This window comes from Carcharodon carcharias, chromosome 11, assembly GCF_017639515.1.
Source record: "Carcharodon carcharias isolate sCarCar2 chromosome 11, sCarCar2.pri, whole genome shotgun sequence".
NCBI lineage: Eukaryota > Metazoa > Chordata > Chondrichthyes > Lamniformes > Lamnidae > Carcharodon > Carcharodon carcharias.
The window spans coordinates 162509230-162522636 of record NC_054477.1 but is presented as its reverse complement, the minus strand read 5'-3'; the positions used below and the strand labels follow the sequence as shown (position 1 = coordinate 162522636).

Here is a 13407-nt window from a genome sequence, read left to right as displayed (position 1 = left end):
CCATTCACAGGTTGGCGGGTGGACAGCTGATTCCACTGTCAACCCGCCTTCCTGAAAATTTAAAGGGAGCGGGATGATGTAGGGGATTCCTCCCGATGTCATCCCTCGTCATTTTCCTATCAGTGAGCGGGTCCTGCCCCCAAATCGCCGACGGGAAAATCCTGGCCTATGTTTCTATGACAATGACCAGACGGTCTGTTTTTTGGTAATGTTGACTGAGAGATAATTATTGACCAGGACACTGGGGAGAACTCCTTTGCTGAATTTTGACATAGTGGCCTTGGGATCTTTTACATCCACCTGAGGGGGCAGACGGAGCCTCAGTTTAACATCTAGTTCATTCCATTTAACACAATGTAAATTCTTTTAATATTAATCCATTTAATATTAATCATTAAAAATATTTGTTTTAAATGCATGTGTTAAATAATTATTGTGTAAGAAGTCCAAGTTTAGCACAGGCAAATGAAAATCATTCTTCTAAACTTTACATTTTACAAAAATCGAAAGCACATGTTCAGAAGTCCCCATGTATATTCATTGCCTAATTTAGTTAAAAAAACATAAAATATACAAATAGCTTCCGACATAGGTCATTATTTTTGTGAAAGCAGTGTTCTATGCTCTGAAAATTAGTCTCTTTCTTGTGTCAAGTATCTGAAACCAGTGTAGTAAAAAAATGTCATTTTCTGGCTCAGTGTTAGAATTGGTAGAAGTGAAGGTAAGGCAACAATTGCACTCTTTCCTGCTCATTGACAGTAGGCCCATTGACAGGAAGGTATGGAGAGATGTCCGTTATAAATCCCGAACATCACGGAAGGTAGCACATGGAATGGAACACCTGAAAAAATAGTTAGGATCCTCAGACCCAGCAGGGCTAAAAACAATTGTAGCAAAAGGCTGTCCTTGTCCAATGGTGCCATCTCTTTTTTAAATAAAGAAATATTGTTTAATTTTTAATAAATATGGCAGCGTATTCCGTATCTTCTTCGTTTGGGATAGTGATTGATGACTTTCTGCATAACATGGATGTGTTCAATGAAGCATAAATAATTGTATTGTTTGGAGCTGTTTTGGAGAAGCAAGTCTCATTTCCGTGATTTCCAGGAGAATTGCAATTATTAACAGTTAATGAATTTGGAATTGCAGAGCCAGTATCTTCAGAACATTCATTCGTGTTTTCATAGATTGTAGATTTGTCATTAATTTCAGTCATAGCCTTAAAAATGAGAAGAAAGAAGCAATTAGTTTTTACACAGACATATATATATATATATATATATGTATATATAAATATCCCATTCCTATATTACAGAGGGCTATTTATTATGTAAAATGTAGAAACCAGAGGGAAGTAATGTTGCAATACTGGGAACAGGAACTGCTTGCTTAACTTTTGTCACTCCCCAAAAACTCCAGTTGCAGCACGTTGCTGAGATAGTTTAAATTTCCAACCCCAGAACTCAGCAGCGCTGGATATATTCTGAATCGATGTGTGCGCTCCTACTGCACAAGTGTGAAAATCAAACTTCCGTTGCAACCATTGGATATTTCATGTGTCAATTATAGCGAGTTGTACTATATGTTGATGAGCATCGTGGTATCTGTCTGTAAGAAAGAAAGCGCAGACTGGCAGGAATAGTGGGAGACTGGTGCTCTCCAGTCGTTCAGTGTGTCAGGATCTTGATTGACAAGGGAGTCAATGGGTATAGTCGGGCACTAGACAGGAAAATGGAGTTGAGACCGCCATCAGACCAGCCATGATCTTATCATTTGCGGAGCAGGCTCAATGGGCAGTATAGCCTCCTCCTGCTCCTAATTCGTATGTTCGTATACATGTAAGATCCTGAGGGGACTTGACCGGGTGGATGTGGAGAAGATGTTTCCTCTTGTGGGAGGATCTAGAACTAGGGGGTCACTGTTGAAAAATAAGGGGTTGTCCATTTAAGACAGAGATGAGGAAAAATGTTTTTCTCTCAGAAGCTGGTGAGTCTTTGGAACTCTTCCTCAGAGACTTTGAATATTTTTAAGGCAGGAGTAGGTAGGTTCTTGATAAGCAAGGGGGTGAAAGGTTATCGGGGATAAGCAGGAATGTGGGGTTGAGGTTAAAATCAGATCAGCCATGATCTTATTGAACAGAGGAGCAGGTTAGAGGGATTGAGTGGCTGACTGCTGCTCCTAATTCATATCTTCGCATACTAATGAGACACAGCGCTGAATGAGAACTGTTAACTTGAATAATAAATAATTGGTTTCAAACAAGCTGAGTAATAAGATTTGCTGCATTAATGATAACCTTACGTGCTAAAAGCAGATTGTATAATATAAATCTCAGTTGTCCCGAATGTTTCAGAACGTTTGTGGAATTGTTCAATTGAAAACCCTGGCGGAATTTTCCGGTCCCATTGCCATAGTCGAGGGGCCAGAAAATGCAGTGAGCTGTTTAAATGTCCATTCGCTTCACCGGGACCGGACAATCCTGCCGGCAGGAGGGGCCAGAATATCCCAGTCCATCTTTCTTTCTTTCAGACAGAAACAAACATAGGAGTAGGAGGAGGCCATTAGGCCCCTCAATCTTGTTCTACCATTCAGTTAGATCACGGCTGATTGGTATTTTAACTCCATCAACCCACCTTGTTTTCTTTCATGGGATGTGGGTGCTACTGGTAAGGCCAACATTTGTTACCCATTCCTAAATGCCCTTGAACTGAGTGGCTTGCTACGGCCATTTCAGAGGGCAGTTAAGAGTCAACCACTTTACTGTCGATCTGGAGTCACATGTAGGCCAGACCAGATAAGGATGGCAGATTTCCTTCCCTAGTTTCACGTTCACCATTTCCGAGACTAGTTTATATTCCAGATTTATTAATTGAATTTAAATTCCACCAGCTGCCATGTTGGGATTTGAACCCATGTCCCCAAAGCATTAACCTGAGCTGCTGGATTACTAGGCCAGTGACATTACCACCATGCCACTGTCTCCCCAAAACCCTTCATCCCCTTACCCGACGAAAATCTACCAATTGCAGTTTTGAAACTTTCCATTGAGCGCGACAACCCCCACCCCCCCCCCCCCCCCCCCCCCCCCCCAACCAGCCTCAACGGTTTTTTGGGGGTGACAGAGTTCCAGATTTCCACTTCTCTTCATGTGGAGATGGTAAGGAATATGGAGTGGTGAGATACTTTTCCCCAGGAGCAGGTACGTGGAGCACTGTGCGTGATTATCTCGAGCACCTCTGCTAAAACCTTCAACAAGGCAAAAGCCTGTGAAGCTTCTGGTGAAGGAAACCCAGCAAAATTCTAAACTAACATCATGAAACATTTCATTCCACGTAACCAGGAGCCATTTGCAGAAGAGATTCTTAATTTCAGCAAAAAGAAATGCACCCAGTAACAGGCTGCTAATGACTTGTGTCCATTCTCAACCTTATAACCTGCCATCCTTTTTTTGGTGTACATATACTTGTACATAGCCCTGCATTTGTATATCACCTTTTACCATGGCAGGATAGACTAAAGTGATTTATTGCTGTGATTTTCTTCAAATGTTGTACTGACAAACATGTAAAAATCTATTTTGTGCATAGCAAGATCCCATAAATAGCAATGTGATAATGACCAGATAATCTGTTTTTATTGATATTGGTTGCCTTTTAAAAGTATTAGCCAGACTGTTGTCTATTGGCCATTTGACAGCCTAACCCCTGGTTTTACTAAGAATCTGCTGACTGTTCCAGATGTGGCATTTGGTGAAATGACCCTGAGTGGGATGCTTGGAGTTTAGAGTTTGATGGTGAAGAGGTAGCAGCAGAGACTCTGAATGGGACATGAACCCACAACCTTCTAAGTGAGAAGCAAGAGTACCACCCACTGAGCCATGAGGTACACAGTCTGATCCCACAGTCCCCCTCACACCCCACACACTTTAATATTCACCCATCTTAATCCCACTCTCCCTCTCGCTCTCCACATCTTTTAATATCCCACCCAGTCTAATCCCACTCTCCCTCTCACTCCCCGCACCCTTTAATATCCCACCTTGGTGATGTTGTACTGGTACTGTCGCTGGACCCAGAAATCCAGGGTAATGCTCTGGGGACCGAGGGTCAAATCCGACCACGGCAGATGGTGAAATTTGAACTCAGTAGGGTTTAGGGAAGGAAATCCACCGTCCTTACCTGGTCTGGACCACATGTGACTCCAGACCCACAGCAATGTGGTTGACTCTTAGATGGCCTCTGAAATGGCCGAGCAAACCATGACAAAACCATTAGCAAGCCTCAAAAAAGGAATGAAACCAGACGGACCTCCTGGCATTGATCTAGGCACCAGAAACAATAATGGCAAACTCAGCCACATCGACTGTGCAAAGCCATCCTTACTAACATCTAGGGGCTAGTGCCAAAATTGGGAGAGCTATCTCACAGACTAGCCAAGCAACAGCCTGATATACCCATACTCATGGAATCCCAGGCACCATCAGCATCCATGGGTATGTCCTGTCCCGCCCAGCAGAGGTGGCGGTAGTGGTAAACAGTCGGGAGGGAGTTGCCCTGGGAGTCCTCATGGCATCATGCCAAACATGGGCAAGGAAACCTCCTGCTGATGAATCAGTGCTCCTCCATGTTGAGCATCACAAGGAGGAAGCACCGAGGGTGGCAAGGGCACAGAATGTACTCTGGGTCCATCACCAAGAGTGGTTCGGTAGCACCACTAGACCAAGCTAACCAAGTCCTAAAGGACATAGCTGCTAGACTGGGCCTGTGGCAGGTGGTAAGAGAACCAACTAGAGGTAAAAACATACGTCACCTCATCCTCACCAACCTGCCTGCCGCAGATGCATCTGTCCATGAAAGTAACAGTGGGAGTGACCACTGCACAGTCACTGTGGAGACAAAGTCCCAACTTCACACTGAGGATACCCTCCATCATGTTTTGTGGCACTACCACTGTACTAAATGGGATAGATTTCAAACAGATCTAGCGACTCAAGCCTGGGCATCCATGTGACGCTGTGGGCCATCAGCAGCAGCAGAATTGTACATGAACACAATTTGTAATCTCAGGGCCCAGCATATCCCCCACTCTACCATTACCATCAAGCCAGGGGATCTAAAACAAAAACAGAATTACCTGGAAAAACTCAGTAGGTCTGGCAGCATCGGCGGAGAAGAAAAGAGTTGATGTTTCGAGTCCTCATGACCCTTCGACAGAACTTGAGTTCGAGTCCAGGAAAGAGCTGAAATATAAGCTGGTTTAAGGTGTGTGTGTGGGGGGCGGAGAGATAGAGAGACAGAGAGGTGGAGGGGGGTGTGTGGTTGTAGGGACAAACAAGCAGTGATAGAAGCAGATCATCAAAAGATGTCAACGACAATAGTACAATAGAACACATAGTGTTAAAGTTAAAGTTGGTGATATTATCTAAACGAATGTGCTAATTAAGAATGGATGGTAGGGCACTCAAGGTATAGCTCTAGTGGGGTTTTTTTTTATAATGGAAATAAGTGGGAAAAGGAAAATCTTTATAATTTATTGGAAAAAAAAAGGAAGGGGGAAACAGAAAGGGGGTGGGGATGGGGGAGGGAGCTCACGACCTAAAGTTGTTGAATTCAATATTCAGTCCGGAAGGCTGTAAAGTCCCTAGTCGGAAGATGAGGTGTTGTTCCTCCAGTTTGCGTTGGGCTTCACTGGAACAATGCAGCAAGCCAAGGACAGACATGTGGGCAAGAGAGCAGGGTGGAGTGTTAAAATGGCAAGCGACAGGGAGGTTTGGGTCATTCTTGCGGCAGACCGCAGGTGTTCTGCAAAGCGGTCGCCCAGTTTACGTTTGGTCTCTCCAATGTAGAGGAGACCACATTGGGAGCAACGAATGCAAGTAGACTAAGTTGGGGGAAATGCAAGTGAAATGCTGCTTCACTTGAAAGGAGTGTTTGGGTCCTTGGACGGTGAGGAGAGAGGAAGTGAAGGGGCAGGTGATGCATCTTTTGCGTGGGCATGGGGTTGTGCCATAGGAGGGGGTTGAGGAGTAGGGGGTGATGGAGGAGTGGACCAGGGTGTCCCGGAGGGAGCGATCCCTACGGAATGCTGATAAGGGGGGTGAAGGGAAGATGTGTTTGGTGGTGGCATCATGCTGGAGTTGGCGGAAATGGCGGAGGATGATCCTTTGAATGCGGAGGCTGGTGGGGTGATAAGTGAGGACAAGGGGGACCCTATCATGTTTCTGGGAGGGAGGAGAAGGCGTGAGGGCGGATGCGCGGGAGATGGGCCGGACACGGTTGAGGGCCCTGTCAACGACCGTAGGTGGAAAACCTCGGTTAAGGAAGAAGGAGGACATGTCAGAGGAACTGTTTTTGAATGTAGCATCATCGGAACAGATGCGACGGAGGCGAAGGAACTGAGAGAATGGGATGGAGTCCTTACAGGAAGCGGGGTGTGAGGAGCTGTAGTCGAGATAGCTGTGGGAGTCGGTGGGTTTGTAATGGATATTGGTGGACAGTCTATCACCAGAGATTGAGACAGAGAGGTCAAGGAAGGGAAGGGAAGTGTCAGAGATGGACCACGTGAAAATGATGGAGGGGTGGAGATTGGAAGCAAAATTAATAAATTTTTCCAAGTCCTGATGAGAGCATGAAGCGGCACCGAAGTAATCATCGATGTGCCGGAGAAAGAGTTGTGGAAGGGGGCCGGAGTAGGACTGCAACAAGGAATGTTCCACATACCCCATAAAGAGACAGGCATAGCTGGGGCCCATGCGGGTACCCATAGCCACACCTTTTATTTGGAGGAAGTGAGAGGAGTTGAAGGAGAAATTGTTCAGCGTGAGAACAAATTCAGCCAGACGGAGGAGAGTAGTGGTGGATGGGGATTGTTCGGGCCTCTGTTCGAGGAAGAAGCTAAGGGCCCTCAGACCATCCTGGTGGGGGATGGAGGTGTAGAGGGATTGGACATCCATGGTGAAGAGGAAGCGGTAGGGGCCAGGGAACTGGAAATTGTTGATGTGACGTAAGGTGTCAGAGGAATCACAGATGTAGGTGGGAAGGGACTGGACAAGGGGAGAGAGAAGGGAGTCAAGATAACGAGAAATGAGTTCTGTGGGGCAGGAGCAAGCTGAGACGATCGGTCTACCGGGGCAGTTCTGTTTGTGGATTTTGGGTAGGAGATAGAAGCGGGCCGTCCGAGGTTGGGCGACTATCAGGTTGGAAGCTGTGGGAGGGAGATCCCCAGAGGAGATGAGGTCAGTGACAGTCCTGGAAACAGTGGCTTGATGTTCAGTGGTGGGGTCATGGTCCAGGGAGAGGTAGGAGGAAGTGTCTGCGAGTTGACGCTCAGCCTCCGCGAGGTACAGGTCAGTGCGCCAGACAACAACAGCACCACCCTTGTCAGCGGGTTTGATGACAATGTCAGGGTTGGACCTGAGAGAATGGAGTGCAGTAAGTTCAGAGAGAGACAGGTTACCCATTCTAACCTGTCTCTCTCTGAACTTACTGCACTCCATTCTCTCAGGTCCAGCCCTGACATTGTCATCAAACCCGCTGACAAGGGTGGTGCTGTTGTTGTCTGGCGCACTGACCTCTACCTTGCGGAGGCTGAGCGTCAACTCGCAGACACTTCCTCCTACCTCTCCCTGGACCATGACCCCACCACTGAACATCAAGCCACTGTTTCCAGGACTGTCACTGACCTCATCTCCTCTGGGGATCTCCCTCCCACAGCTTCCAACCTGATAGTCGCCCAACCTCAGACGGCCCGCTTCTATCTCCTACCCAAAATCCACAAACAGAACTGCCCCGGTAGACCGATCGTCTCAGCTTGCTCCTGCCCCACAGAACTCATTTCTCGTTATCTTGACTCCCTTCTCTCTCCCCTTGTCCAGTCCCTTCCCACCTACATCTGTGATTCCTCTGACACCTTACGTCACATCAACAATTTCCAGTTCCCTGGCCCCTACCGCTTCCTCTTCACCATGGACGTCCAATCCCTCTACACCTCCATCCCCCACCAGGATGGTCTGAGGGCCCTTAGCTTCTTCCTCGAACAGAGGCCCGAACAATCCCCATCCACCACTACTCTCCTCTGTCTGGCTGAACTTGTTCTCACGCTGAACAATTTCTCCTTCAACTCCTCTCACTTCCTCCAAATAAAAGGTGTGGCTATGGGTACCCGCATGGGCCCCAGCTATGCCTGTCTCTTTATGGGGTATGTGGAACATTCCTTGTTGCAGTCCTACTCCGGCCCCCTTCCACAACTCTTTCTCCGGTACATCGATGATTACTTCGGTGCCGCTTCATGCTCTCATCAGGACTTGGAAAAATTTATTAATTTTGCTTCCAATCTCTACCCCTCCATCATTTTCACGTGGTCCATCTCTGACACTTCCCTTCCCTTCCTTGACCTCTCTGTCTCAATCTCTGGTGATAGACTGTCCACCAATATCCATTACAAACCCACCGACTCCCACAGCTATCTCGACTACAGCTCCTCACACCCCGCTTCCTGTAAGGACTCCATCCCATTCTCTCAGTTCCTTCGCCTCCGTCGCATCTGTTCCGATGATGCTACATTCAAAAACAGTTCCCCTGACATGTCCTCCTTCTTCCTTAACCGAGGTTTTCCACCTACGGTCATTGACAGGGCCCTCAACCGTGTCCGGCCCATCTCCCGCGCATCCGCCCTCACGCCTTCTCCTCCCTCCCAGAAACATGATAGGGTCCCCCTTGTCCTCACTTATCACCCCACCAGCCTCCGCATTCAAAGGATCATCCTCCGCCATTTCCGCCAACTCCAGCATGATGCCACCACCAAACACATCTTCCCTTCACCCCCCCTTATCAGCATTCCGTAGGGATCGCTCCCTCCGGGACATCCTGGTCCACTCCTCCATCACCCCCTACTCCTCAACCCCCTCCTATGGCACAACCCCATGCCCACGCAAAAGATGCAACACCTGCCCCTTCACTTCCTCTCTCCTCACCGTCCAAGGACCCAAACACTCCTTTCAAGTGAAGCAGCATTTCACTTGCATTTCCCCCAACTTAGTCTACTGCATTCGTTGCTCCCAATGTGGTCTCCTCTACATTGGAGAGACCAAACGTAAACTGGGCGACCGCTTTGCAGAACACCTGCGGTCTGTCCGCAAGAATGACCCAAACCTCCCTGTGGCTTGCCATTTTAACACTCCACCCTGCTCTCTTGCCCACATGTCTGTCCTTGGCTTGCTGCATTGTTCAAGTGAAGCCCAACGCAACTGGAGGAACAACACCTCATCTTCCGACTAGGGACTTTACAGCCTTCCGGACTGAATATTGAATTCAACAACTTTAGGTCGTGAGCTCCCTCCCCCATCCCCACCCCCTTTCTGTTTCCCCCTTCCTTTTTTTTCCAATAAATTATAAAGATTTTCCTTTTCCCACCTATTTCCATTATAAAAAAAAAACCCACTAGAGCTATACCTTGAGTGCCCTACCATCCATTCTTAATTAGCACATTCGTTTAGATAATATCACCAACTTTAACTTTAACACCTATGTGTTCTATTGTACTATTGTCGTTGACATCTTTTGATGATCTGCTTCTATCACTGCTTGTTTGTCCCTACAACCACACCGCCCCCCCCTCCACCTCTCTGTCTCTCTATCTCTCCGTCCCCCACACACACACCTTAAACCAGCTTATATTTCAGCTCTTTCCTGGACTCGAACTCAAGTTCTGTCGAAGGGTCATGAGGACTTGAAACGTCAATTCTTTTCTTCTCCGCCGATGCTGCCAGACCTACTGAGTTTTTCCAGGTAATTCTGTTTTTGTTTTGGATTTCCAGCATCCGCAGTTTTTTTGTTTTTAAGCCAGGGGATCTACCCTGGTTCAATGAAGAGTGCAGGAGGGCATGCCAGGAGCAGCACCAGGCATATCTAAAAATGAGGTGTCAACCTGGTGAAGCTAGAAAACAGGACTACTTGTGTGTCAAACAGCATAAGCAGCAAATGATAGAGCTAAGTGATCCCACAACCAACGGATCAGATATAAGCTCTGCAGTCCTGCCACATCCAGTTGGGAATGGTGGTGGACAATTAAACAGTTCACTGGTGGAGAAGGCTCATCCCATCCTCAATAATGGGGGAGCCCAGCACATCAGTGCAAAAGAGAAGGCTGAAGCATTTGCTACAATCTTCAGCCAGAAGTGCCGAGTGGATGATCCATTTCGGCCTCCTCTGGAGGACCCCAGCATCACAGATGCCAGTCTCCAGCCACTTCGATTCACTCCACGTGAAATCAAGAAATGGCTGAAGGCACAGGATACTGCAAAGGCTATGGGCCCTGACAATATTCCAGCAATAGTACTGAAGACTTGTGCTCCAGAACTTGCCACACCCCTAGCCAAGCTGTTCCAGTACAGCTACAACACTGGCATCTACCCAGCTATGTGGAAAATTGCCCAGGTATGTCCTGTACACAAAAAGCAGGACAAATCCAACCCGGCCAATTACTGCCCCATTAGTCTACTCTCCATCATCACTAAAGTAATGGAAGGGGTCATCAACAGTGCTATCGAGTGGCACTAGCTTAGCAATAACCTGCTCACTGACGCCTAGTTTGTGTTCCGCCAGGGCCATTCAGCTCCTGACCTCATTACAACCTTGGTTCAAACATGGACAAAAGAGCTGAATTCCCGAGGGTGAGGTGACAGTGACTGCCCTTGACATCAAGGCAGCATTTGTCTGATTGTGGCATGAAGGAGCCCTAGCAAAACCGGAGATAATGGGAATCAAGGGAACAACTCTCCACTGGTTGGAGTCATACCTAGCAAAAATGAAGATGGTTGTGGTTGTTGGAGATCAGTCACCTGAGCTCCAGGACATCACTGCAGGAATTCCTCAGGGTAGTGTCTTCGGCCCAACCATCTTCAGCTGCTTCATCAATGACCTTCCTTCCATCATAAGGTCAGAACTGAGGATGTTCGCTGATGACTGCACAATGTTCAGCACCATTCGCGACTCCTCAGATACTGAAGCAGCCCATGTCCAAATGCAGCAAGACCAATATCCAAGCTTGGGCTGACAAGTGGCAAGTAACATTTGTGCCACACAAGTGCTAGGCAATGACCATCTTCAACAAGAGAGAATCTAACCATCGCCCCTTGACATTCAATGGCATTTCCATCACTGAATCCCCCACTATCAACATCCTGGGGGTTACCATTGTCCGGAAACTGAACTGGATCAGCCATATAAATACTGTGGCTACAAGAGCAGCTCAGGGGCTAGGAATCCTGTGATTAGTAACTCACCTTCTGACTCCCCAAAGCCTGTCCACCATCTACAAGGCACAAGTCAGGAGTGTGATGGAATACTCCCCACTTGCCTGGATAAGTGCAGTTTCCACAATACTCAAGAAACTCGACACCATCCAGGACAAAGCAGCCCACTTGATTGGCACCACATCCACAAATATTCACTCCCTTAACCACCAATGCACAATAGCAGCAGTGTGTACCATCTACAACAAACAGTGCAGGAATTCATCAAGGCTTCTTAGGCAGCACCTTCCAAACCCACGACCACTACCATCTAGAAGGACAAGGGCAGCAGATACATGGGAACACCACCACCTGGAAGTTCCCATCCAAGTCACTCACTATCCTGACTTGAAAATATATCGCCGTTCCTTCACTGTCACTGGGTCAAAAATCTTGGAACTCCCTCCCTAACAGCACTGTGGGTGTACCTACACCACATGGACTGCAGCGGCTCAAGAAGGCAGCTCACCACCACCTTCTCAAAGGCAATTAGGGATGGGCAATAAATGCTGGCCCAGCCAGCGAAGCCCAAATCCCAGGAATGAATATAAAAATACCCCTCTCCCCCTCACTCCTGTGCCCTTTAATATCCCACCTAATCTATTCTCACTCTCCCCCTCATTCCCTGCACCCTTTAATATCCCACCCAGTCTAATCCCACTCTCCCCCTCATTCCCCGCACCCTTTAATATCCCACCCAGTCTAAACCCCAATCTCCCCCTCACTCCCCGCACCCTTTAATATCCCACCCAGTCTAATCCCACTCTCCCTCTCACTCCCCGCATCCTTTAATATCCTACCCAGTCTAATCCCACTCTCCCCCTCACTCCCCGCACACTTTAATATCTCACCCAGTCTAATCCCACTCTCCCCCTCACTCTCCGCACCCTTTAATATCCCACCCAGTCTAATCCCATTCTCCCTCTCACTCCCCGCATCCTTTAATATCCTACCCAGTCTAATCCCACTCTCCCCCTCACTCCCCGCATCCTTTAATATCCTACCCAGTCTGATCCCACTCTCCCACTCACTCCCCGCACCCATTAATATCCCACCCAATCTAATCCCACTCTCCCCCTCACTCTCCGCACCCTTTAATATCCCACCCAGTCTAAACCCCAATCTCCCCCTCACTCCCCGCACCCTTTAATATCCCACCCAGTCTAATCCCACTCTCCCTCTCACTCCCCACACCCTTTAATATCCCACCCAGTCTAATTCCATTCTCCCCCTCACTCCCTGCACCCTTCAATATCCCACCCAATCTAATCCCACTCTCCCCCTCACTCCCCGCACCCTTTAATATCCCACCCAGTCTAATCCCACTCTCCCCCTCACTCCCCGCACCCTTTAATATTCCACCCAATCTAATCCCACTCTCCCCCTCACTCCCCGCACCCATTAATATCCCACCCAATCTAATCCCACTCTCCCCCTCACTCCCTGCACTCTTTAATATCCCACCCAGTCTAATCCCACTCTCCCCCTCACACCCGACACCCTTTAATATCCCACCCAGTCTAATCCCACTCTCCCTCTCACTCCCCGCATCCTTTAATATCCTACCCAGTCTGATCCCACTCTCCCACTCACTCCCCGCACCCATTAATATCCCACCCAATCTAATCCCACTCTCCCCCTCACTCTCCGCATCCTTTAATATCCCACCCAGTCTAAACCCCAATCTCCCCCTCACTCCCCGCACCCTTTAATATCCCACCCAGTCTAATCCCACTCTCCCCCTCACTCCCTGCACCCTTTAATATCCCACCCAGTCTAATCCCACTCTCCCCCTCACACCCGACACCCTTTAATATCCCACCCAGTCTAATCCCACTCTCCCCCTCACTCCCCACACCCTTTAATATCCCACCCAGTCTAATCCCACTCTCCCCCTCACTCCCCACACCCTTTAATATTCCACCCAATCTAATCCCACTCTCCCCCTCACTCCCCGCACCCTTTAATATCCCACCCAGTCTAATCCCACTCTCCCCCTCACTCCCCGCACCCATTAATATCCCACCCAGTCTAATCCCACTCTCCCCCTCACTCCCCACACCCTTTAATATCCCACCCAGTCTAATCCCACTCTCCCCCTCACTCCCCACACCCTT

The 13407-nt window shown here is 48.2% G+C and overlaps 1 protein-coding gene across 2 annotated transcripts in view; it reads right to left on the bottom strand.

The window, feature by feature from the left end:
- Positions 1-364: 364 nt before the first annotated feature.
- si:ch211-214p13.8 (B- and T-lymphocyte attenuator) overlaps positions 365-13407 on the bottom strand; it is a 52937-nt gene continuing 39894 nt past the window's right edge. For both annotated transcript variants that reach the window (XM_041199541.1, XM_041199542.1), the window contains one exon: positions 365-1219. In XM_041199541.1, the coding sequence (XP_041055475.1) occupies positions 950-1219 (270 nt within the window). In that variant the 3' untranslated portion in view covers positions 365-949. The remainder of the gene's footprint in view (positions 1220-13407) is intronic.